This window comes from Pleurodeles waltl, chromosome 4_2 (genome assembly GCF_031143425.1).
Source record: "Pleurodeles waltl isolate 20211129_DDA chromosome 4_2, aPleWal1.hap1.20221129, whole genome shotgun sequence".
Taxonomy (NCBI): domain Eukaryota; kingdom Metazoa; phylum Chordata; class Amphibia; order Caudata; family Salamandridae; genus Pleurodeles; species Pleurodeles waltl.
This window is the reverse complement of record NC_090443.1, coordinates 943,536,318-943,563,421: the sequence shown is the minus strand read 5'-3', so window position 1 is coordinate 943,563,421 and position 27,104 is coordinate 943,536,318. Positions and strand designations below refer to the sequence as shown.

Here is a 27,104-nt window from a genome sequence, read left to right as displayed (position 1 = left end):
CAACAGGTCACAATCTCAGTGATGGCAGTGAATCATAGTGAGTTTTAATATGTTATCTACTTCAATAATATTCATGAGGTAGGTTGAATTGTTTTGGAATTTCATGAACCAGTAAATGACAAATGATCTACTTTTTAAAACAAAATGACAAACAAGCTGCATTTAAAAAACATCACTGATTTATTTAAAAGTAATCACAGGCATGCTGGTCTGCTAACCTCAACAAGCCACCATCCCAGTGATGGCAGTAATTAATAGTGGGTCATTATTTGTAACCTATTAATTATTATTCATAAGGTAGGTCAACCTGATTCAACATTTTGTGAACCAACTTATTAGTACATAGGCTGGTTTGCAAAATACAAATGCATTAGGTAAATGTCAGAGCGCAGATTACCACTCCTTTTACCAAATGCAATATATTTGATCCTTGATCCCTCCTGACCTATGCACTAATCCCTTGCTCGAAATGTTCAAGAAGAGCCAGAAAATCTTACTGCTAGTCCTGGCCCTTTTACTAGATCTCCCCCACATTGTTGCCTTCTGTTGCTGAAGCCATTTTTGTTTGTCATTAGGACAAACTTTCCCTGCTAACTAGTGCTAAAGTGCTTGGGCTCTGTTGCTAATACATGATACAGTTTCCTGACTGGTAAATTCAATTTATTTGTAAGTTCCTAGTACTACACGTACTAAGGCCTGTAAATGGCATGCTACTAGGGGGCGTGCGGCACTCTTTGCGTCACCCTTTACAGTAGCCTTTAAAACATGTCTCAGGCCTGCCCCTGTAACCTGTAGTGCAATTTTGTACTGCCATTTTGACCAAGCAAACTAAAGCATTTGCCAGGCCTATACCTTTCCTGAACCAGATGTGGGAGTAGGATGGGGAGTCCCTCCACACAAAGGCTGACATTAGCTATGCATATTGGACCTCCAGAGCCACTCAGAAGGACACTCCTGGACAAGTGGGAGTTACAGAAGAAGGGCAGCCCTGCACATGAAGGGATGTCCTGCTAGCTGAAAAGGACTGGACCTGCTTGCCTTCAGCCCAGGCTAACCAGAATGGCTCAAAGGTTGACCTCATGGAGGAGCTACAGGGACACAACAAGCTTCAGAAGCCTTCCTGCAACTGCCCAGCTGAACTGCTGCACTGGACCTGCAACTGAACCTGCGTGAGCTGGCTGCTGGCCTCTGTCTGCAGTGACTCCTGATCCCCAAGAGAAACCCCCCAGGTACTGGACCCTTGGCTGGCATTAGAACGCATTCCTCCTTGCAGAAATGTGGGTTCCATTTAAACCTTGCAGCGCCAATTAGCTCGGTGCAGGACGTTGCCTTGCAACACCTTGAAGCTCCTGATCAGCACTCATTGGAACCAGTGCAGCACAATGCAACTCGAAGCAGAACCTCACATTGCAGCCCTTTCAGGTTTTGATTGAAACCTATGCTGCACAATGCAATTCGATGCAGGACCTTGCAATGCAGCTCTCGGAGCTCCTGATTGGAACTGACGAGGTGTGATGCAACTCGACACAGGACTTCACATTTGCAACGCTGGGCAGCTCCTGATCAGAACCAACACCAAGCGGCACAAAGTCTCACATCAAGGATCTAAGATACAACTCTCAGTGGGACTAACATGATTCCTGCATACAGCCCGCAATATATCGTAGTCGCCCTGAACTTGTGTCTTCGCCCCAGTCTGGCACAACCAGATAACCATTGTTGATGCCTTGTGCTTTTGCCATTTCTTTTACTACTAAAGTCAGTGTCTCAAGTTCTATTGATTGGATTTTTGTTGTTCTGGTATCATTTTATTTATTAAAATGTACTCTTTTTTCCTAAATTGATTTTCTTCTGTTGTGTTTTTACTTTATTACTGTTTGTGTGCATCTGCCTCTATGTTACGCCTGACTGCTTTGTGCCAAGATTGGAGGCAGATTGAGCCATGCTGTTTACACTTGAATAAATTGGAAACTGAAATCCTCCTTACTGGGAAAGTCGGATTTTAAGTTAGAATTCAGAAAATGCCACTTTTAGAAAGTTGGCATTTTCTTGTCCTAACCATTTGTACCTTCTATCACAGTCCTCATTCACATGACTGTCAATGGCTCAGCTATTGTGGGTTGTGTACTGCACCCAAACAGTAACAAAAAAGGGGCTTCGGTGTGGCCAGGAATGGGCCAAGGCAGGATGACTTCTATGAGCTGTACTCAGCCCCATTTACACTTCAAAGGGCTTTGCCTCCTGCACACAAAAGAATCTCACCCCAGTACTTCCATGTCTTTAGTCACCTCTGACAGTTTGCAGCCTTGACAGGGTAAGGTGAAGAACAATCTAGAACCAGACGTTGGGTAGGACAGGGAGTCCTCCCACACAAAGGCTGACATTAGGTATAGATATTGGCGCTCCAGGGACAGAGGGTTAAGCACAGGTTAATTTAGTGACTTTTGAGGTTCACTCCAACAAGAACTGTGGTTGTTGCCTGAGTGGGGCTTCCACCCTCCCTAAAAAAATAACCAGATTTCTCATACTACTAATTCAAAATGACCAGCTAGCCTAACCTTCACTCATACCCTATGTCTCTGTACATAGGCTCAGGTACCCAAAGAACTTATTTGAACATTTTCTGGTTCTTTAAATGCATGTATTTACTGTGCATATAATTTTTCCTGCTAATTGAGCAAGGTTTCTCGTACTTGTGACCTCTTGTGTAACCTCACTATTTTTAATAATCATGTTGCTTTCATTTTTGTGCCCTGGATTTTCCTATTCACTATTGTAAAGTGCTCTGATTCCTGTGGGTCTATTGGGCACTATATAAAAGTGTAAATTAATAAATTAATTAATCAATAAATAAATACATTTTCTGATTAAAACTGTGAGTACAGTTAATAGGGCCTTCATATACTGAATCCTCCTTTCTTAATCAACAACATCAGACCTTGACCCCCATACAATCTGTTCACTCTAGTTCTGCTAACCAATTGGTGTTTTGAAAACTGAGGGCCATATGCATCATTGTCTTGTATTGCCCTTGTGTCACGCATGATTCGGCAAGGGCAACACAATAGTTAAGTCAGATTTGCATTGCATGGCCCTGTGTTGCTTTGCTGTGTAAATCTGTAGTAAAGTAAGACTTTGCATTACTCTTCCCTCTGAACCCATTCCATGGGTGGGGTGTGGGTGTTCCCATGCATCCTCCCATGAATTTTGGTGCATTCATATATTTACTAAGATTAGTAAACCTGGTGTTACGCCTTCCAACTGGAGGCACAAGAAGAAGAATTATCTTTATTTCTACTCGTTGTTTGGTCTCTCTAAGGGTGCTGCTTTCTGCAACAACTTTAGAAAGAGGAACATGCCTCTGCGGATTATTTTTGTACTGGAAAGTGTCCCTTTCTGCACAAAACAATGATACCTGCAACAAAGGTGTCTATCTTGGTGCTAGGCAACAGACGGAGCACCAGCGCAGGCAGAGAGTAGGAAAATAAGGTGCATTCCTGCCCTCAACCTTTCACACGGTGCAGCACAAGTTGTCTTCCTGCGTTGCATTACACTGCATGAAAAAATGATAAATTTGTCCTTAAGAGTAAAGCACATGCAATGAGTCTTCTCAGCTCTGGCACCAACTAACTGGGGATCATTACTAATTAATATTCATTCAATTATAAATTTGTCTTGCACAATGGGATGCAAAAACTGACAGAGTTAAGTAGTGCTACTGCAGCTGTAATTGTAATGAAGCAACTTACCCCGCTCCACATACGGCATCCAACTCCTTAGAAATCCGTGGAAACTAAGAAAAGGTGTGTTCAATTAACATCATTGTTGCTGTGGACAGGACTGAAACATGTTAAGAAAAGACATGAAATGGAAATGATGACATTGTAATTGATGCAAACAATGAGGCTAGCAGGTAAAGATCAGAGAATATGATTCCAAGTTTTCAGGATACATGACTTAGTCCCCGATTTAGAAATTTGCAGATCGGTTATTCCGTCATGAACCTGATGGATATTCATTCTCTGCTTTATTACATAAAATTCACTTGTAATAAGATGGGTGGGATACCCATCCCATTTGTGACGGAAAGACCCATCCACCAAACTCTAAATCAGACCAATTATCATCTTAGGTGTGTGGTTTGGTTGATAACAGGGTGCGGGCAATTACTGTAGACACTGCTGATTTTGCAAGGCTTATGTGGGAAACATTTTGTGTCCATAAAGCTGAATGCAAAGGGGACTCAGTATAAGTGCTACATTTTGATCAATGATCATCCATGAATAGAAAATTACACCTGTAACAGAATATGCATAATGGCTTCTGGTGTCATAACTTAGGGTCCAATCTAAAGACTGGTAGGACAACCACCACCTGCCAGGTGAGCAAAGCTATTAATATTTGCGGCACTCATGAACCACCACCAGCCAGTTGGCCTGACAGAGATCTCTATGCCTTCAGAGCACCACCTGCCACAGTGGCTCCTCTGAAAGCACTGAGGCCCGTATTTATACTCTGTTTGCACTGGATTTGTGTCATTTCTTTTGACGGAAATCCGGTGCACACCTAACTCCATATTATACTTTGGCGCTAGACCCGTCTAGCGTCAAATATATGGAGTTAGAGTCATTTTGTTACCGTGGATGAGCGTCAATGAGATGCAAGGTAGGCGTTCCCGGGCAAAAAATGACTCAAAGGCATTTAGAGTCATGTTTTAATGCCTGGATCAGAAAAGGTGTTAGAGGACCTATGGGCTAATTTCCATGGTCTCTGACCATGGAAGCAGTCCACAGGTGCACTTCCTTGCACCCAGGGACACCCCCTGCCACCTTCACCCACCCCTGGAGGACACCCATGGATGGGGGGACCCATCTACGGTAAGTACAGGTAAGTAGAGGTAAGTCATATTTTTTTTTTTAAGTGCCACAGTGGGGCCTAACTTGGGCTCCTCTACATGCCACTGTGCCCAATGGTCATGCCCAGGGGTCATTTCCATGGGGGTTGTGCATCAAAACATTATGCTAGTCAGGTTAGAGTCAATATTTGTTACTCTACCTGACTTGCACCATTCTTTAACGCACAACCCTTAGTCTTCCCTACGCCTCCGCTGCCCAGTTAACGCCAATTATTTTGATGCTAACAGGCCACAGCGCCGGCCACCGTCATTCATTAAATATGACACCCGGCTGGCGTGTTGGAATGGTGGTAGCTGGCGTTAAACTTTTTTGCGCAAACTTGCACGAGCCCAAGTTTGCGTCAAAAAGTATAAATATGGGCCTGAACGTTTTCTGAGCTGGGCCTGAATGTTTTCTGAGTGGTTACCATGTTTCATGCACCATCTCAGAAGACCTTTTTGGTTCAGCAAAACAAACTTCCAAAGTGTGAGTTTGCTTTGGTAAAACAAAAAACGAATGCCTCCGACATGTTGGGGGCTTTATCCTGGGTGAGTGTATCATTTTCCTTGTTACTGTTTGGGATGGCCAGGCTTTTACTGATAGTGTAATACAGCTTCCTTTTTTGTCTTACAAGAAGCTTCAACTTCCATTCCTGCACTTTGTCTCTCAGGGTGTATTGCATCTTTCTTATCGGCATCTACTTAGCATTCTTCATTTCTTTTTTATAGTCTGTCTTGACAGCACAGCTGGCGCCAGACAATTACGTGAAAATCAAGAGGCTCACATGTTGTCAGCCAGGGCTACTTTTGAATGGGAAGATTTTGTGTGGTTCCACAAAATATTGCTTTCCCTCGATGCATCTATGATCAGTTTGCTTATTTATCTAGATGGCTGAGCCTGAACTTTCAGGGGCACACATATGACATTGTAATGCTATTAAATGCGGCGCTAAAAAAGTATAAATATGGGCCTAGGTCTGATGTATTTACTGTGAAAAGTATATGTGAAAGTCAATGGAAATTGGTGTGAATTGTTATTATTCAATGTCAAAGCCTATAGAAAGTTATTTTGTTGCATAGAACTGCACAGATTACCTTAGCCGGCAAGGGTTTTGGCATTGACTCTGACATCCTTCGTGGGTTTCACTGCGATGGTTTGTGTTAGGCCCTGTTGAGAGTGGTTATATGTTGTTTTGGACACAGTATTTTTCTACATGTTAGCAATTTTATAACAGTATACATGATGGTTACCAGTCTATGTGCACTTAAATAGGACGGTGTTGGGTAAAGTGTAAAACTAATGTTAAAGGGTAACAACTTCATCTGTTCCCTGGGAAAAGCATGCCAGATGTCATAGGTGTGAACTCTTTATTATAAAACGTTATGACAAAATGTGTAGGCCTGTGCGCATGTGCTAATGACAGTAGAATTTTAAGAATGGCTTGTTATTAGACTATGTTAAAGCCTGTAGGCAGGTACTGTGTTCCAAGGAATTTCACAGATTAATGAAATAGGCAAATGTTTTGGTGTTGGGGATCTAGCCGATCAAACTGTGGCTAGAAGATGTGCACTACAATAATTCTTTTTAGGCTCTCTTGGAAGATATAGGCCCTCATTGTAACATTGTTCGCAAATGCCACCTACTGCCACGGCGCCTCCGCCAACATACAGTCGCCGTGGCTACCGACCGTCCACCAAACTATGACTGTAGCCAGAATTCCACCAGAAGGCTGGTGGAATTCCGGCTACGGTCATGGCGGCGGACGGCAGTAAGGTGGCGCGGCTGCCAGCAGCAGCGCCACGCCAGCAGAACGCCGCCGACCGTATCATGAGCCATGATACGGCCTGCCGGTGTTTTGCTGGTGGATGCTGCTGCTGGCAGCAGTGCCGCATCCCATCTCCTGCCGGAGGACCCCCTGCAAGCAGGCAAGTTTAGTTCTCTGACAGGAGAGGGGGGTGCTGTGTGCGTGTGTGGGGGTGTGTGTGACTGTGTTTGAGTGCGTGCATGCGTGTGCAATGTGTGTGTGCATAAATGGGTGTGTGTAGGTGCATGTTGTGTCGTGTGATTGCGTGTGTGCCTGGATGTATGTTAGTGAGTGTTGATGTGAGTGTGCATGAATGTATGCATGCATGGGTGAATGTGTGAATGCGTGTGTGTATGGGTGTGTATGTTTGTGTGTGTATGTGTGTATATGTCTGGGGGTCCAGGAAGGGGAGGGCAGGGGGGGGGAGCACTCTCGGGAGGGGGAGGGGGCAGAGGAGACCCCTATAAGTGCCAGGGAAGGAATTGCCTGGCAATGATAGTGCCTATCTAGCTGTGGTTTTCATGGCAGTACAGAAACCACGGAAACCATGGCGGTGGGCAGGGTCAAAATGCCATGGGTGGCCTAGTGAAGGCTGCCGGGCTGGAGACTGTAGTTTCCAGCCCGGCAGTCATAACTGCCGTGGCGGTCAGTGTGTTAACTTGGCGGTTTGGCTTTGGCCAGATGGTTGCCTTGTGTAAAGCTTATGCTCAGTATAATGGGGTTATGTTGGTTATGATGACAAGCCGGTGATAAAGGCTATATGTTTGTGATGAAAAGTTATGGAAATGACACCGATTTGATAAAAGCAGATGTTAAGTTCAAAAAGTATTTAAAGGTGGTTTGGTATTACTCTAAATTAAAGCCTACAGGTAGGTTTTTGTTACATGGACTCTCATAGATTACTTTAGCGGTATGGGTTTTGGTGTTAGTCACCCTCTCTAACAAACCATGAGTATAGAACATAGACAATAGACATATTTTATGTCTGTATGCCTGATGGTGGTCTTGTGGGAAAGCTTATGCTCAGTAAAGGGGTCTCAGTTAGGTATGGTGATAAGCTGCTGAAAACAGAGGCTCTCCAGGGAGGCTGCACACTAGGCCTAGTGCCTCCTGATAGCATTGCTGCTATAGAAGTTGCAGCAATCACAATTTTAAACTCCTTTGTTTTCCATTCAGCTCCTCATTACCCTACTGCTGGGGGGTGGGGATTGGAACAATGCATGTATTACAGATGTTGTGGGTATTTCTAAAATGATGCTATCTATCACTGAACAACAACTTCATTATTTTGGTATATACCAACTTTCTTTTCCACTAATTATTGGCCTTCAAACATTGAAAACCTGGTGGGTACGAAAGTAAGATGTGCAGAGATAAATTTTAGCAAGAACTCACTAAATTGTTGCAAGAAAGTCTTCTACAAATACTGTTTTCCCAAGAATTTTGATCTGCAAGCAGAGCTTTGGAAGTTGACAAATCTTTGCAACCTTTATGGTCGTATTTTGTCTCGGTTATTTAGATAAAATAATAACTATCTTTCTAAACCTTTGTTGAGTCATTTTGGGATGTTTTTACTATATTACTGTGCGTGTTGGTACAAATACTTTACACCTGGTCTCTGAAGTTAAGCCTGCCCGCTCGTGCCAAGCTACCAAGGGCGGGAGCGGGGGTTAACCAAGAGTGATTCTCCTTTACACTGACTAGATTGAGGGTCCTTGCTTGGACAGGGGGTAACCTGACTGCCAACCAAAGACCCCATTTCTAACAGACTCCTTCCGGCTGGAGAGGGGAACGAGGCATGGATTTCAGGCAAGATGAAGCCTCGGCTCCCTATAAAATATGATAAGAACCGTAACTCCAAAATATGGGTCTGGTCTTCTCAGGTGAACAGTGGAGTGATGAATGGTGATTACGTGGGGAGGGGGAACAAAGGAAGGATTCTCAGTGCAACTTCTGCAATCGAAAGGGACACAACAAGCTGAATAAGTTACAGACTGTTGTATGGGGACTACAAGCATTGTGCTTGAGATTCCTCAGGGCAATCAGCTTGTCTGACACCTAGAGAATACAGCACCCTAAAGGGCGGCAATACACTTTTCGACTCTGGACCACACAACAGCTTGTCATGTATTGACTATTTTCTTAAACAATGTGGCCAGATCAAGAAATTCACTAACTTTGGACCACTGGCGAGACGGACCAGGCTCCAGGGCTTGTATGGGAATACAAGACCTGTGGTACTTAAAACCTCACTGGGGAGTTCAGAACAGGCCGTAGCCAATACTTTGAAGAAACTGTGGGTATGGTCACCTCCAAGCTCATAATGTGGGAAGCCTACAAGCAGTGGTGAGGGGGCAAGCAATCTCCCTAATAAGCAGGGTGAGAAAATGGAATTGGGAACCAACGATAAATTAGAGGGAGAGATCTTACAACTCAAACAGGAGTTTCAAAAGTCAGGAGATAAGGTAATAGGACATCAACTGACAACGGACAACAAGAGTACTGAGACCTGAAAGAAAATAAAGCAAGAACCACAGCCCTAGCCACCAGTACTGAGTACACAAGGTAAGAAATAAAGCAAGGAAGCTTCTTGCATGGCTGAGCAACAGAGAGACAGACAGAAGCAAGGTACAGGAAATATGGTGAGAGTCAGAGCCACAGAACAGTAGTCACATAGGAATAGTGGCAGAAATTGCAAGTTACTATCAAGGCCTGTATATTTTCACTGCAAGCAAGTCACCAAGTGATGCAGGAGACATCTTTAAACATATACACCTCCTCGCTCTCAAGCCAGAGGACACAAAGGCCTCAGATGAAGACATAGGAAAGTGAAACAGTTAAGGCCATCAGAGACACACAATCTGTGAAAACTCCAGGCCCGAACAGACTCCCAGTAGACCTATACAACTGCATAGCTGGCACCTTAGCACTGCAAATGTGACAGGTGTTCCTCAATGTCAATAAAATAAGCCAGTTACCTTATGATTAACCTTTGGCCACAACTGTGGCTAGCCTGAAAAATAGAAAACCACCAGATAGCTGTGCCTGCTATAGGCCCATATCATTGCTTAATGCACAGAATAAGGGGCCAGATGTACAAAGCTTTTTGCATGGCGCAAACAGCAAAATTCGTTGTTTGCGCCATGCAAAAAGCACAACGCAATGCTCATTCCCATTTTGTGGGTCGCAAAGCAATTCCCAGTTACCATCCATTTCAAATGGGTGCTAACCCATTCGCAAAAGGGTCCTATGGACCACTGCCTGCTCTGAAAAAATTAAACACAAACGTTTCATTTTTTTTTGTGTTGGAACTTGTTTTCCTTTAAGGAAAACGGGCTGCAATACAAAAAAAAAAAAACTGCTTCATTAAAAAGCAGTCACAGACATGGTGGTCTGCTGTCTCCAGCAGGCCACCATCCCTGTGAGTGCTGCGAATCAGAAGGGGGTCGCAAATTGCGACCCACCTCATTAATATTAATGAGGTGGGTCTTTGCAACCCCCTTGCGATTCACAGATGGTGTCAGGGACACCATCCTGCAGCCGGGTTTGCGAGTCGCAAATTGCGAGTCGCTCAGGCTCGCAATTTGCGAGTCGCAAACTTGGACTTTGCTACATCTGGCCCAAGATCCTAATGAGGGTGCAGCCCACCCAGTTAAGGCAAATCATTTAAAAACTGATGCATGCGGACAAATTAAGTTCCATGCCAATTAGGGGAACTAGCCTAAACCTTCAGCTTCTATATGGCCACCTGTGTAGTCTGAGAAATCACTGAGAAGAGTCATACATACTGTTCCTTGATGCTGCGAAGGCCTTTGGCATTATGGAGTGGAACTACCTGCATGGAGTGTTGGAAATAGTGGGCATAGGTCCTGCTTTCGGTGGTGTACAAACCTGCTGTATACTCAGCCACTGGCAAGGGTAAAAGTAAATAGTACTCTATCAGAATCCTTCTGGCTAAAGCGGGGAGTGAGGCAGCGAAGTCTGCTGCCCTAACTTTTTTTGTGCTTTTACTGGAACCCATGGCCTTTTGGATCTGGGAGATCCCCTGGTTTGGGGCCTGGGTGGGGAGGAAGCACATGAGTATATGATCATGCTCTATGCTGATGATATCCTCTTGAACATATTGCACTCTAATGAAACCATCCCTAGACTCCTACAAATTTTCTGAATATTCAGCACCTACTTGGGCTATACCAAGAAACTCCTATTCTATCAATTGAAACGTTGGTCCAGGAAGGTCGATACAAATAAACCATACTGACAGTTCTAGAAGGAGTAACATATTTAGGAGTCTAGTAAGAGATAATGAAGAAGCCTTCCTGTACAAAAACCTGTACCCCATTTTTGGCAGCTCAGGAATGAGGTTAGGCACTGGAGGGCCCTACCTTTTTCTGTACTAGGCCGGGCTGCAATGTCACAGTGCCTAAACTCCTTTACATGTTCCAAAACACCCCTTAAAGGATCCTGCTCACCTTACTTACCACCAGATATGCCATGCTATGTCGACCCACATGACAGTGGAAGTGGAGGTCATGGAGGCGTCCCCACTGTAAGACTATCTGTTGTTAGAACCCATTACCAAGAAATCATTCTTGCTGACTTATAGAAAGTTGCTTACCAACTCCCCAAATGTAATGGAGAAACTAGAGCGACTCTGGGAAATGGAGCTGAAAAACGTGGATCAGGGTAAGTTAGAGGAGACTTTCTTTGTCCGCAAGAGATAGCAATACATGTTGGCTTCCATCGTGTCCAGTTGTGCATTCTACATAGATCCTACTACACAAAATTTAGGTTGTTTAGGTTGGGGAAAATAGGAACAGATCTCTGTGTCAAGGGATGTGGCCAACCAGGAACTTTTCTTTGAAAACTATGGGAAGGCCTGGTGTTGGCTGGCTACTAGGAGGTGGTATGGGAGAGCCTGAGGTGTGTCACCAGAACTCATGCTGAACTCTCCCCCAGGCTAGCGATGCTTAACATCTGGGAAGATGACACACACTCCCCTACTCACAAAAGCCCTCCTCTCTCTGCGTCTGATAGTAGCAAAGAGGAATGTGGCCCAGAAATGGGGATACCATACGTCTCCAGACGTGAACTCTTGGTACAAAGAAATGGACTGGTGCATGTTGGTGTAAAGGCAGGTCTACGAGGGGTGGCCTGTCCCAAGAAGCGGGAAAAGAATTGGCAGCAATGGCAAATATACAGAAGAGTATAGAGAGCTGGCTTGTGTCCACGGAGGAAAGGATGGAAACAATTGACAACGTAGTGAAGAGAGGAACGACGATTGGAGTGAGTGGGGGAAACAACTTCTGAAGGCCATGCGAGAAATGAGTTATTGTGACCTACTTTCTATACTGTATTGCTATTTTACAATCTTGGTGACTGTGAACTGTTGTAAAAACAATAAAATGTAGTACAAAAGAGAATATAATTGTTTACATATTTTAGATTAAAATAAAAGAAAAAGCTGCATTAAACAAACTTTCTGTTCAGTTCCATACCTCAATGTTTTTGTCTCATTTACTCATTCTTGGTATCTTTTCATAGGGATTTTACAGTGACTCCATCCCTTCTCTGAGTGGGCTCTGTATCATATGTGTACTTGGTTAAGGTCTGTCCTCTCCTTAATATGTTGAGGTCTATTTTGAAGAATTTATAAACCAATTTGGAAATTGTCTATCACTTTATAAACTAAAGGTAGGTCTCTACTGTAAAAAATATTCTATTAAACAATTATTTGAATATGTTCAGGGCTAGTCCTCAACTTTATAAAAAGAGATGCACTGGAATGAATTAAATGCATTTTCAAGGCTTTATTGCTAACTTACGGCGGATTTGAAAATGTTTAAATCCGAATGCAATTAATACAAGTTGAAGAGTTTGTGTTATGTTTACAAGGTAGGCTGAAGTCAGTGAGTGGGCTAACCACGCTGTACAAATTGAGGCTTTAAAACAAAACGCAGTCCAGACATTGGCCGGGCCACCTTATTGTAGACAATTTTCAGGTTAGTCAGTCTATAGTAGATTTAAAAACTCTACCTGGTGGCGAGCTTGATGTTTCCTTTTCGGTTGAAGTCTCCCAAGTTTGGAAGTTCTGATAATGTGGTTTATGGAATGTCATAACTCGATATGCAGCAACCAGTTCATAAAGGCCGAACATGCACCCTACAGCTAGATTAACTGAATGAAACAATCTGTTCAAATTGCTGCCGCATCACCCTCAAGGCCTCCCTGTTCTTGCATAGCACTATGACACAACATGTTAGTGGGACTGTCCAATTAGTCCTTTTGTATCACGTCACTGTTCGGTGGCAACAACTTGATCAATACTATTTAAAAGAGGACCACAGTAAAAGACTAACTTTGAAAAGGTGAGAATGTGGAAAGAAACACTGACAGTTTCATTGGAGCAGACCATTTGTTCACAAATAAGCAGCATACACCATTTAAAATCTGAATATTGTGCCCCCTTGTTCTGCTGGCACGGCAAGAGTTCGGCTGGAAGAAAATATTTCCCATCTTGCTTAGTGACATATCACTAAAATGCCCATTTATATGCATGACGTTTGCAATCAATATTTATTTTAACAAAAAGTCAAACTTTTGTTCAGACCTAACCCTCAACTTACCAGTGGTCTCAGGATGAAAGACAGGATCTTCTTTGTCCACCTTGAAAGCTTGTACACAGAGATCTGTGATTTCAAATTGGAATCAACAATGTCCCCTTCACTGTGAGAAACAATAGGAAAAAATAATCATTGTTAGTCTGGTCTTCGCTTAGTTGGCTGTTCCAGTTTTGAGTAAATCGACATTGGACGCCTTATTAATAGATCTCGTAATTTAGCTTAATTGCATTATTCTGCCACTTTTTCCTGTAAATGTATGCCCAATGCTCTCTTGAATACCTCTCCAGTTTGCAACAAATCAGCAGTCAACCTTCATCGTTCTTCCGAGCTTAGGCCCATATGTATACTTTTTGACGCAAATCAGCACTTGGGCAGATTTGCGTAAAAATGTTTACCGCCGGCTAACGCCATTCCAATGCGCCAGCCGGGCGCCTTATTTATGGAATGACGTTAGCCGAAGCTGCAGCCTGGTTAGCGTCAAAATAAATTACTCTAACCGGGCAGAGGAAGCGTAGGGAAGAATGGGGGTTGTGCGTCAAAGAATGGTGCAAGTCAGGTTAGAGTAAAAAAAATTGGCTCTAACCTGAATTGCGCCATTTTTTTGATGCACAACCCCCCTGGAAATGACTCCTGTCTTAGCAAAGACAGGAGTCATGCCCCCCTGCCCAATGGCCATGCCCAGGGGACTCCCTGGGCATGGCCATTGGGCACAGTGGCATGGAGGGGGGCCCAAGTTAGGCCCCCCATGCCTCTTAAAATAAATAAAAAAATATACTTACATGCACTTACCTGCACTCACCATGGATGGGTCCCCCCATCCATGGGTGTCCTCCAGGGGTGGGCCAGGGTGGCAGGGGGTGTCCCTGGTTGCAGGGAAGGGCACCTGTGGACTGCTTCCATGGTCTCCCATCATGGAAAAGAGCCCACAGGTCCCTCAATGCCTGCCCTGACCCAGGCGTTCATTTTTTACGCAAATCGGGATTTACGTCATTTTCCGGCTCGGCCTCCCAGCTGTGCGCCATTTTTGCCCAGTTGGATAAATATGGCGCACGGGTGTTTAAGTCATGTTTTGGATGGGAACGCCTACCTTGCATGTCATTAACGCAAGCCGGTTTCATGCATCCCGAAAATGACGCACACTGAGATATTTTGGCGTTAGAGGGGTATAGCGTCAAAGTATAACTATGGTCTTAGTTGTGCGCCGAATTTGTGTAAAAAAATGACGCAAATTCGGCGCAAGCAGAGTATAAATATGGGCCGTAGTCTCCAGTTTCTATGCCTTAAGGAACGATGGAATCCTCTCTAACACTGATACCATAGTAACGCTTTCTAGCTCCTAGCCCTCTGTTTCTTATGCCCATTGTTCCAATGGAGGTAGGTGAAAGTAATCCAATGATTCTATACATCACAGTTTTGCTTTTGTAACTGATCGTGGAGGTGGCACAACCGTCCTGCATCACTCCACCTATATTCCATCTGCACACTCCGCTCTCCTATCTTTCTCCTCCTCTGAGCACCACTCATTTAGTTCTCGTTCTCTTTCACTTTGCTTGTTACATGCACAGGCATCTTCCATCCACCAGCTTCCTTTGGTTCATTGAATAATGATCCTAACTCTTTCTTTTTTACTTAGCATCTGTTGGACTTTTTTCCATACGCAGGGTCATCCCCAGTCTTTTTGCCTCCTTCATCCTGGTTTTTCTGACCTCTCGCTTTTGGCTCTAGGACTCTGAACACTTTATCACTGCTGACCAGTGCTAAAGTGCAGGTGCTCTCCCATCTAAAGTTGGTATGATAGGCTTATATCTAATTGGCATATTTAATTTACCTATAAGTCCCTTGTACAGTGGTATCCCTATACCCAGGGCCTGTAAATTAAATACTACTAGTGGGCCTGCAGCGCTGCTTGCGCCACCCACTGAAGTAGACTTTCAAACCTGTCTCATGCCTGCTAGCGCAGGGCCTGTGTCTGCAGTTTTCTGCCACAGGGACCTGGCATCTAACTTTACTTGCCAGGCCCAGAACTCCCCTTTTACTACATTTAAGTCGCCCCTAAGGTACGCCCTAGCTAGCCCTATGGGCAGGGTGCCATGCATGTAGAAGGCAGGACATGTGCCTGGTTGCGTGGCCTGTCCTGGTAGTGACAAACAGCCTAACTTGGTGTTTCACTGCTGTGAGTGCTGCCTTTTCATAGGATTGCATTAGAAATGCCCTGCCTTATGTGTAAAGGGTATTGTCTGATTTATGAGGGGAGCATAGGCGTATTTGGTATGGTTGTCATGGTGATAATAAATGCTGCTTACTGGTGTAGGTGTTTTTTTATTACTATCACAGAAATGCCACTTCTAGAAAGTGCACATTTATCTGTGCTTATGACTCTGGTGTTTTACAGCTTGACTCCAATCCAGGTCTGGGCAGAGTGACAGTTGGGGCTTTGTGCATACTTTTCAGATAGCCTGTACACAGGGAGGGTGGAGGTGTCACAGAGGTGCATCTGCATACTGAATAGTCTTCCTGGGCTGAGAGAAGGGAGAGGCGGGGCACGCCTGCATTTGTAAAGGCTGTGCCCTGGCCTCACACAATAGGGACGTTAACCCCCCACTGATGTTTGGAGACTGTGCTGAAAGGAGAGAGGGGGCACTCCCAGAACCAGTTGTAACTGCCTGTAACCTCCTCTCCCTACCATTGTAAAACACTGTATGAACTGACTATAAGTACAGGGGAATTTTCCCCACAATTTGGAGACATTTTGGAACTGGACACAATGCTGCTGGAGGGACTCACCACCAGGAACCGCCATCGACTGCTGCTGCTGTGCTGCCCTGTGACCTGCCAGGTCACCTAAGAGGAACTGCCACTGGCCTGTATTTACCCTGTGCTGGCCTGCTGCTGGACTCTGCCGCACTGTGCCCTTTTGATTTAGTCCCCCAAGAGCAGGGTGCTGTGGCCCCTGACCCCTGCATCCATCCTCAGAACGAGGAGTACTTTATTTAGCTCTAGCGCTTTGGACTGTGCTCCCTAAGGATTGCCTCACTTCTCCGTAGAAGCCAGCGCTTTGAAAGCGCTTGTTCCTGAAATTCACCCCCGCGGCCCGGGCTTAATGTACTGCCCAAGCACTTTGAAAAGCGCGTTGTTGTGCCCTGTTTTCACCACCGCAACCCAGGCTCCTCAAGTGACTAAGCGCGTCAGAGACATGCCTCACAGTGCCCCCGGGGCACGAGGAAAATCCATTGGTTGAAAACCTGAGCAAGCGTGCTCCTATCGGTGCCACCAGGGCGAGGTTTGCTCCATGGAGCACCCCCGGGGCACCAGAAGGCCCTGACTTAAGGGCCTCCACTGCTGCAGCCCAGGGAAGGGAACTAAGTCGCTTGCAGATCGGGCAGGATACCCAGGGCGTGGTCGAGCTCGTTGTGAGCCTTTGGCAGGCTCAATACTTGCTCCCGGAGGAGCGCATTGAAGGGCTGAGGTTCGCTGGGTCCCCGCTCTCCTCTTCTTGTATAGCCCAATTGGAGGGCCAGTGCAGGCCCGGGGGGAACCCCTAGTGATCATGGGCCCCAGGAGGGGCCTGTTGCAATCGGAGGGGGTGTGTGCTGCCACCCTCTTGTCCCAAAAGTATTGGTTGACCTGGGCCCCCCCCATGTGAGGGCCGGTAGAGGCCCAGGGGCCCCCCAGTGATCGCAGGCCCCAGGAGGGGCACGTCAGGAATACTGAGAGGGTGCGTGACACCCCTCTCGGTCCCAGTGCTCACAGGAGGCCCGCATTTCTCGCAGAGGAGCGCCGGAGGCCCCATTTCTCGTTCTATAGGCACCGGAGGTGCCTTCATCAAACCAGGTACTTTTAAAGGACCAATATACAGGGAGTGCAGAATTATTAGGCAAGTTGTATTTTTGAGGATTAATTTTATTATTGAACAACAACCATGTTCTCAATGAACCCAAAAAACTCATTAATATCAAAGCTGAATATTTTTGGAAGTAGTTTTTAGTTTGTTTTTAGTTTTAGCTATGTTAGGGGGATATCTGTGTGTGCAGGTGACTATTACTGTGCATAATTATTAGGCAACTTAACAAAAAACAAATATATACCCATTTCAATTATTTATTATTACCAGTGAAACCAATATAACATCTCAACATTCACAAATATACATGTCTGACATTCAAAAACAAAACAAAAACAAATCAGTGACCAATATAGCCACCTTTCTTTGCAAGGACACTCAAAAGCCTGCCATCCATGGATTCTGTCAGTGTTTTGATCTGTTCACCATCAACATTGCGTGCAGCAGCAACCACAGCCTCCCAGACACTGTTCAGAGAGGTGTACTGTTTTCCCTCCTTGTAAATCTCACATTTGATGATGGACCACAGGTTCTCAATGGGGTTCAGATCAGGTGAACAAGGAGGCCATGTCATTAGATTTCCTTCTTTTATACCCTTTCTTGCCAGCCACGCTGTGGAGTACTTGGACGCGTGTGATGGAGCATTGTCCTGCATGAAAATCATGTTTTTCTTGAAGGATGCAGACTTCTTCCTGTACCACTGCTTGAAGAAGGTGTCTACCAGGAACTGGCAGTAGGACTGGGAGTTGAGCTTGACTCCATCCTCAACCCGAAAAGGCCCCACAAGCTCATCTTTGATGATACCAGCCCAAACCAGTACTCCACCTCCACCTTGCTGGCGTCTGAGTCGGACTGGAGCTCTCTGCCCTTTACCAATCCAGCCACGGGCCCATCCATCTGGCCCATCAAGACTCACTCTCATTTCATCAGTCCATAAAACCTTAGAAAATCAGTCTTGAGATATTTCTTGGCCCAGTCTTGACGTTTCAGCTTGTGTGTCTTGTTCAGTGGTGGTCGTCTTTCAGCCTTTCTTACCTTGGCCATGTCTCTGAGTATTGCACACCTTGTGCTTTTGGGCACTCCAGTGATGTTGCAGCTCTGAAATATGGCCAAACTGGTGGCAAGTGGCATCGAGGCAGCTGCACGCTTGACTTTTCTCAGTTCATGGGCAGTTATTTTGCGCCTTGGTTTTTCCACACGCTTCTTGCGACCCTGTTGACTATTTTGAATGAAACGCTTGATTGTTCGATGATCACGCTTCAGAAGCTTTGCAATTTTAAGAGTGCTGCATCCCTCTGCAAGATATCTCACTATTTTTGACTTTTCTGAGCCTGTCAAGTCCTTCTTTTGACCCATTTTGCCAAAGGAAAGGAAGTTGCCTAATAATTATGCACACCTGATATAGGGTGGTGATGTCATTAGACCACACCCCTTCTCATTACAGAGATGCACATCACCTAATATGCTTAATTGGTAGTAGGCTTTCGAGCCTATACAGCTTGGAGTAAGACAACATGCATAAAGAGGATGATGTGGTCAAAATACTAATTTGCCTAATAATTCTGCACTCCCTGTAATTATAATCTAAGTTCTTTCTAAAGACTTTGCTGATTGAAATATATTGCCTGCCTGTTTGATGATGCTTTAACATATATGTGCAGATGTTCCTTTTATGGACATGACTTGCTGATATGTATTCCTATGACTTGCCATATGTTTCTAATGTTCCTACTATGGGCGTTTTATGATATTTTTATGACAAGTGCTTTGGTGTAATACCGTGTTTCCGACTACTGCTTATGTTGCAGAATACTGAGTAACCTGTTTGTTATATGTGTCTACTGCTAGTTTACAGAGTAACTAATGTGTAACGTTCTGACAACTGCTAAGGTAGCAGGATAGTACTGATATGTGATGTTTGGTCTAATAATTGCGTTGTGTACAATACAGTATATTTTCATATAATATGGTGTTTCCTTTGTGGTGGGGATATTGCGTCACGTGTGTTGTGTGTGTTGTGCAAACGCTTTACACATTGCCTCTTGGATAGGCCTGATTGCTCGTGCCAAGCTACCAAGGGGGTGAGCAGGGGTTATCTTGGACGTGTAGCTCCCTTGCCCTGACTAGAGTGGGTAGGTTCTGCCTGGCTGAGGTGCATACCCTAGCCAACCAGAAACCCCATTTCTAACAGCATCTAAAAACTCTTCTTTCTTTCATCTTGTTGACTTAAATAACCACATATTTTCTATACACGATTCCTCCTTCTTTCTTGAATGCTACCAACTTAACAATGCTCAGGATTGCAGTTCTTACTTCTTTGGCCCTCATCTTGAACGTATCATTTTCTCCTCTAAAATACCTTGTATTTCCTTCCTGCATGTACTGCCAGAAGACTAGTGCATGATTTAGTATTTCTTCTTCCCTCTCCCGGGCATGCATTCCCCTCTCTACCCTTCGTTTTCCTTCATGACATTTGCTTTGCTTATGTTTCTACTCTTGCATCAATCATCCTCTTGTCCCTCTGCTGACTTGACTCCATATACCTTCTGCATCCTGAGCATTTCTCTTCCTTCTAATGCCATCTCCTATACCCTTGACATTTTCAATCCTCTTACTTTTACACATTCTCATAAATACGCCTACCTCACTGTATATCTTCTCCATTGCTTAGGGCACTCTCCACAAGAGGTGATGCAGGTGGGAACAAGTTTTTTCTTCATAGTGACCCAGTCTTCATCAACCCTTCTTTAACTCTCCTCTTTTCCATGCTAAACCTTTGCTCTTTCAAAACCTAGAGGAACTGTTTTTCTTTTCAGCAGTGCGTTCAATGGCTTTAGTTTTAGCATTCCAAGGCCCATATTTATACTCTGTTTGCGTCGGATTTCTGTAATTTTTTACCCAAATTCGGCGCAAACGTAACTTCATATTTATACTTTGGCGCTAGACCCGTCCAGCGCCAAAGTTATGGAGTTTGAGTCATTTTTTTGGCCGTGAAAACCTACCGTGCGCTAATGACATGAAAGGTAGGCGTTCCCGTGCAAAAAATGACTCTAAGGCATGTGCGCCTTATTTATCCTCCCGGGTCATTTTGACGCACAGGCGGAGGCGGGCCTTAAAAAATGGCACCCAGCCAGATTTGCGCCCTTTCTTAACACTTGGGTCACGGCAGGCGTTAAGGGACCTGTGGGCTCATTTCCATGGTCTCTGTCCATGGAAGCAGTCCACAGGTGCCCTTCCCTGCCCCCAGGGACACTCCCTGTCACCCTCTCCCACCCCTGGAGGACACCCATGGATGGGGGGACCCATCTACAGTAAGTAGAGGTAAGTAGAGGTAAGTAATTATTTTTTTTAGTTGGCAAAGGGGGGCCTAACTTGGGCCCCCCTACATGCCACTCTGCCCAATGGCAAAGCCCAGGGGACTGAAGTCCCCTGGGCATGGCAATTGGGCAGGGGGGCATGACTCCTGTCTTTGTTAAGACAGGAGTCATTTCAATGGGGGTGTGCGTCACAAAATGATGCTAGTCAGGTTAGAGTAATTTTCTTTTACTTTAACCTGACTTGCACCATTCTTTGACGCACAACCCCCAGTCTTCCCTACGCCTCCACTGCCCGGTTAGAGTCATTTGTTTTGATGCTAACCAGGCCGCAGCGTTGGAATGGTGGTAGCCGCCATTAAACTTTTTGACGCAAACCTGCGCTGGCGCAGGTTTATGTCAGAAAGTATAAATATGGGCCCAAGTGTTTTACCCTAACCACGTGTGAAGCAGAGAAGAGAGGAAAAGCTAGTCAAATGGCATAAGGCAAAAAGACATCACAGATCATAAAAGCACATGGAAGTGGAAAATGGTGGATATGGAGCTAATGAAAGATGAGCTCTGGAAATTCATTATCTCATTAGCCTGTAAAATGAGAAAAGTACAAGAAGCACGTCTTACATTTTTGGGACGAAACAGTGCAAAATCTGGGCAAACAGAAACACCATGCTTCTAAGGCACCAAGACTGGAAATAGTGTTAACCTTTATGTGAAATAGTAATTTCTTCCAGAAATCCCAGGATACTAGCTTTCTGACACCTTACAAAACGCTGAATGTTTGGTAATTTCTAATTTGGGTATTTCAGTCTGCTCAATGTTCTACAGGTAGAGCTAATATCTGTCACAAAAGGAGTATTGGATCTCTGGTATGCATCCTCGTTTAGTGTAACTCATAAAGTTAGCACATGTACTCAAAAGAGTTGGCCGGGATGTAGCAGGGGATCGGACAAGCGCTTTGTGTCTCTATGCAAGAGGCCTGCTCTAAAGGTCCCTCAACCACCCCAATGGTCAGTGAAGTTACAACTTTCATCCATGATTGTGTGGTACGTCAAGGCATCTTTTCTTAGGTTACAGTTCAGTCTGCACCAGCAGAGACATCCACAGTCCCCTACCAGCAACATTGGGAGTGCCTCTGCAGGGGCAATGTCAGCCTGCCTTTGTATGGGGCAATAATACCACCACAAAGGGCTGCTGCACAAGATTGCATTGGCTTCTGGGTGGTGCGTACTTAGCTTGTGTTTGCCTGCATGCCTCCACCAGAGTAAGGCAGAGGTATACGGGTAAATCATTCCCTCATTTTCACCCTATGCAAAGGAGAGAATACCCACCATACATTGCTTGTGTAACAAATGTGCTCCTATGTTCTCCTAAGAGAGCTGTAGTGTAGAAGTGGCCACAAAGGTGCCTTCAGCGGTACAATAGCAATCAAGATGTAGTGCTTTAGTGATATTGCATATATAGTGAAGGAATTGGTCCAGCATGTCATTTTTTCACCATGATTTGATAGTCGGGTCCCTGTGCTTAGAAATTGTACATGTGCAAATGTCCTGACCTTCTATATAATCGATTTCAAGAGAAGAGGTAAGGGCCTAGAGCTTGAAGTCCAACAACACCAGCTGCACAGATGCATTTTAGCAAAAGCTCCTCAGTGTTTCTCTGTAGCCGCCTCAATCTTGAAAGGCCAGGGGACAGAAGCATTGTGTGGAAGATTAGTCAGATGGTGGTAGTTACAATGCTGCAGGTGTGGTACCAGAGTAATTATGGTCAGAATATCAGCTGACATAAATGTTTTAAATATCATCAGCAAAAGCATTGCCCTATGGGAGTTAATAACAGAAACTACAATAACAACTTGTCTAGCTATTTTTATGAACAAGTTCTGACCTTTCATTCAAACTTCATTAAGAAAGCCATTCCCCTGAACCAGTAGACTTAAAGAAAGACCCCAGTTCTATTTACGCAACTTTCAATGCTATATCTTTAAAACAAACAGCCACGGGATTAAACAAATATAAATCTGAATCCTAATTAGATTCCTGCCCTGTCATATTTTAAGTTTAATATCTGCCTCAAATAATACTATTTTAAATGACATTTTGACTCAAATTTGACATCATCCTGGTGTGTTGGAAACAGATACTATTACTTCCTCTTTTGAAGAAGCCTAAAGCAGATCCATCTATACTGAGTGACTTCAAACCAAGCTTACTTCTGCGGGCAATTTCCAAAACTGGAAAAGTTTGTTAATTAGCAATTGTCTGTCTATCTTGTATCAAATATTCTTTTACATGATTCACATTCACAATCAGGATTTCTTCCCAGCTTTAGCGCTGAGTCTGCCCTACTTGAAGGAACTGAATGAATCAAAAGCAATTTAGATCAGGGTACTCTCATTATGGTGGTTTTATTGGACCTTTTAACACCCTTCGATACAGTGTCACATCTAATTCTGTTAGACAGATTTAGAGAGTTGAGGACTCAAGGATAGGCTTTTGCTTGGATTAAATTATATCTGGAGGAGGGAAACCAGGCAGTACACCTCCCTTCTTCTACTTCCACTGCTAAACCACAGCGTTATGAGGTCCCACAGGGCTCTGCATTAAGCCTCAAATCATTCAACATATTCCTTGAGCTACTGACCAATTTTTTAGAGTCCTGGGTGATGAAAGCTATTTCCTATGCGGACGATATCCAACTTTTTTTGTCATTTTATGAAGACACTTGTGATTTCAACATTTCAACAGTGCCTAAGTGATGTATCTGAATGGACGGACAACAACTGTCTTAAATTAAACTCAGATAAGACTGAAAGCCTGAAAGCCTAAAGAACTAGGGCCTGCACCTACACATTCTCCTTCAGTTTAGTAAGAGATCTTGGTAACATTGTGTACTTTGGGCTTCAGGCGTACTTGAGCCACAGACTGCAAATTGTCCCGAATGGAGCAGCTAGATTGATTTTCAGAATCCCTTTGCGTTAATCAGTCAGTCCACATTTGAAACGCTTGCACTGGTTACCAGTCTCTAAGTGCATTAAATACAAAGCATTAGTGTATGTCTACAAAGCTATCTGTCATAAAGGCCCGGCCTATATTAGGAATAGGTTTGAGCAATGTCAACAATCCAGATCTCTTGGATCCAACAACCTTTTGCTACTATAGGTCCACTAAAATATGCAAGGCCAGATCTGGTAACAGATCCTTTGCGTATCTTGCTTTTACACTTTGGAGGAAAGCCTCTATGTTATCTATTTTAGAAAAGCAATTAAAGACTCTTCTTTTTAATGAATTCACATTTGAGTTCCACATGAGGTGCCATGACTGCTTTCCTGCTCATTTCTGCATAATTATGATTATTATTATCATTTTTTTTTTCTTCTTCTTCTTCTTCTTCTTCTTCTTCTTATTTTTATTATTATTATTATTATTATTATTATAATAATTATTATATTAAGATGTGAAGCAAAATTAGTGGTTAAGGGCCTGATTACGACCTGTGCGGATGGGATTCTCCATCACAAATGTTCCATTATATCATATGGAACTTGTAAAATGGCGGGTGGGATATTCTTCACATTTGTGATGGAGTATCCCATCCCCCAAGGTTGTAATCAGACAGTTATTCTGACATAAAATTGGTTATAGTCAGGGGGCGTCACTGTGGCTGCCATCCATCTGTCCAGCATACCTTACAACTAACCTCTAATTTTCCTTACTCACTGCTCCTCCTGGCCACCTCGGCAGCATGATGAGTCAATTTCATAGAAGCACTGTGACTGAATGATAGGAATTCTCATTCTCTCTTACTGGTAGGAAACAAATGATCGCATCCCATTTTACACTGGTCGCCTGTCTGGGCTGTGAGGGTTTCTCCATTGCAGAAAGCGCTGCTCACCACCAAGGCACTCTTTGACTCCACAACTACCAAGCCCCTTCAGTTATGTTTCATTTACCATTAAACATCCATAATTCTGCTACACCTCCTCCAACATGCAAATCCAGAATTTCTAGGTAGCATCACAAGATGTTTGCCTGTTTGTGTATAGATGTTTGCAATCTTAATTCTTGCATTTGAATGGTCACAAAAATGGCCTATGCGTAACAGTAAATAGAGGGCTGCCACCACATAAAGATAATGTAAGCCAATGAGAAGCCTGATATGGAACATACTTACAATGCATCCAATAAAGTATTGCCACCATCTGCAAATATTCCTCTCATGTAAATTTCAGTTGACATATAGTCAATTCGGGGAGGAGTGAACTGTATGAGCTGTAAGAGAAAGAAGAGTACTTAGCAAAGCATGCATGCTACTACAATAAAATAATTATAGCATAATGATTAGCGGAATATATCTCAATAAATGAGAATAATAGTAATATTTTAAATGTAATAAAAGCTATACACATATGAGATTCTGGATCATCAATTTGGAGGAAGGGCCTCACCAACTCAGTATTCAAATATCTTCTGAGGGCAAACCTCAATCTCAATGAAAAAAACTCCATTTAAACCCTGGTATTAAACTCATTAAACAAAACTGAAATATTCCAGAGCAATTCAGTTACAAAACACTTTAACAATTAAAAGAAGAACAAACATCAAAATTCGACAAGGGAATCAGGAGATGTGATTTTTTAAAGTCAAAATTTGTTATTCAGAGCCTGGTGGCTGGCAGGATATCTGTAAAAACAGGAGGATGTCAACTGCTTCCTATTTATTTAGAATATATATATAAGGCTATGTACTCTAAACAGGGCAGAATGGACAACCGCCTTAATTTCTAAAATCTAAGTAGCCACCAAAATTTTACAAAACAGTCACAGAAACAATTGGGTTACAAAGATCAATGTTAGTTCATGTGCATCAGCATATGCAGCCACCAGAAGTTACATTTGAGCCAGCAATGAAGATAAGAAAAAGTTACAAGCAAACTGTTCTCCCTCAGCGAGGCGTGGACTACAGGGGCTGAACCAGTAACATTTCAACTTAGTTCAATCAAATTATTCCATCCTCTCTGACTCTTCCTGGGAACTCCAGCCAGGGCCACAAAGTGGGGAACAGACTCTCAACCTGTACTTGGGCTTAGGATCTTCAAAATAGCAGACTACTGTGGCAGTGCAGGTGCTGTCTCTTTAAGATGGAGGGCATCTCCCTAAAAACCTCCGTTAATTGTATTTCAGCTGAGGTCCCCATTGACACTGCCTTAGTTGCGGTAGAGAGGGAAGCTTTTTTACTTGTTTCTGATCCTGCTGTAATTTTTCTTAGTTTATGCTTTTACAAGCTTTTCAATTCACTGATTGTTAAAATCATTGTGTTTACATTGCTCGCATTGTTGGGGTAGTGTGTGAAATAATTGGTTTGTTACCTAGAAGTCAGGCTGGAGGAAGTGGATGCTCTTAGCACTTCCGTTTTATCAGAGCTACCACTTTTTGCACTCTAGTCGTTGTCCGGCACACCTAAAATGAAGGACATGGTGCGGACACGGCACTGGCGCACCAAAGGTGTGCCGAAGGCAAGCCTGTCTGCTCCTGTCCTCACCCAGGGGCCAGAGACCCTGCCCTTTTCCCTCTAGATAAGATCATTTACCCTTGCACCCAATTGTTTCCACTCTGTAGTACTCCCTCAGACTTCTGCATGCATAGCATTGATCCCAATTTCCCTCCACTGTCAAGTGATGTGCAGCTGGTCAGATCAGCTCTGCCATAATCACTCCCAGGAGGCACCTTCTCCCTCTTTGGTGGAATGGTGTTTTTACCTAGTCAACAGTCGGTCAACTGTCAGGCCCTGGTAGCCCATAAGTTAGATTTATTTACTCTTTCTCAAATTCCAGCCCCAACATACTGTTTCTAATCAAGAAATGGTTGTCAGACAATTCTGGGCCTGACGTCGTGTCAGACCTCCCTAACTACTACTGTATTCTTAGGCTTGACCGACAGGGAAAAAACGGTGGTGGACTTGTGATTGTATATGGAGAGTCGTTCAAATGTTCTCCATCACCAGCCACCATTCCTGATTGTGAGAGCTTGGCCTTTTCCTTAACGTTATGTGTGCCTCTTTCCTTTCACAGAGTCCTCTTGTATAGACCTCCAGGTCCGTACACACATTTCCTTCAGGTCCTTCTGGAGGTAATCTCTGCCTTAGCCATGGAAAGGCCTAATTTCATTTTATGTGGTGATTTTAATGTTCATATGGATGAACTCTGCAATAATGCTTCCAGAACCTTACTATATGACCTGGCCTCCTTACGGCTGCCCCAACCAGGAATAGGTCCAACCCACGATAGGGGCCACACCATTGATTTGGCTTTCAGCAACATCAGGAACCTACAGGTCCAAATCCCTCTCCCCTTGATCTGGACTGATCATTTCCTTATTTCATTTACCTCGCCCTTGCCTTCTCTTCTCCCTCCCATGCCCTCCACTAAATGCCTGGTGCAGCCTTGGTCTAAACTTAACATAAACAGTTGGCAAGAGGTCCTGGAAACCATTAAACCTTACTCACTGGTCACTGTAGACTCAGCCACCCTCCTCTTTAATGAATGGCTGACAAACTCACTGGATGTTGTTCTTCCGGTAAAATGGCAAAAAGACTTTCCGTAAGCCCAAAAATCCCCCTGGTTCTCTGCCAA

The 27,104-nt window shown here is 44.0% G+C and overlaps 1 protein-coding gene across 1 annotated transcript in view; it reads right to left on the bottom strand.

The window, feature by feature from the left end:
• The window catches only part of LOC138293503 (vitamin D3 hydroxylase-associated protein-like), a 290,584-nt gene that overhangs the window by 70,163 nt on the left and 193,317 nt on the right, over positions 1–27,104 (bottom strand). The window contains exons 8-10 of the mRNA XM_069232742.1: positions 24,648–24,745; positions 13,326–13,425; positions 3,750–3,793 (exon numbers count right to left, since the gene is read on the bottom strand). Of these exons, the coding sequence (XP_069088843.1) occupies positions 3,750–3,793; positions 13,326–13,425; positions 24,648–24,745 (242 nt within the window). The remainder of the gene's footprint in view (positions 1–3,749; positions 3,794–13,325; positions 13,426–24,647; positions 24,746–27,104) is intronic.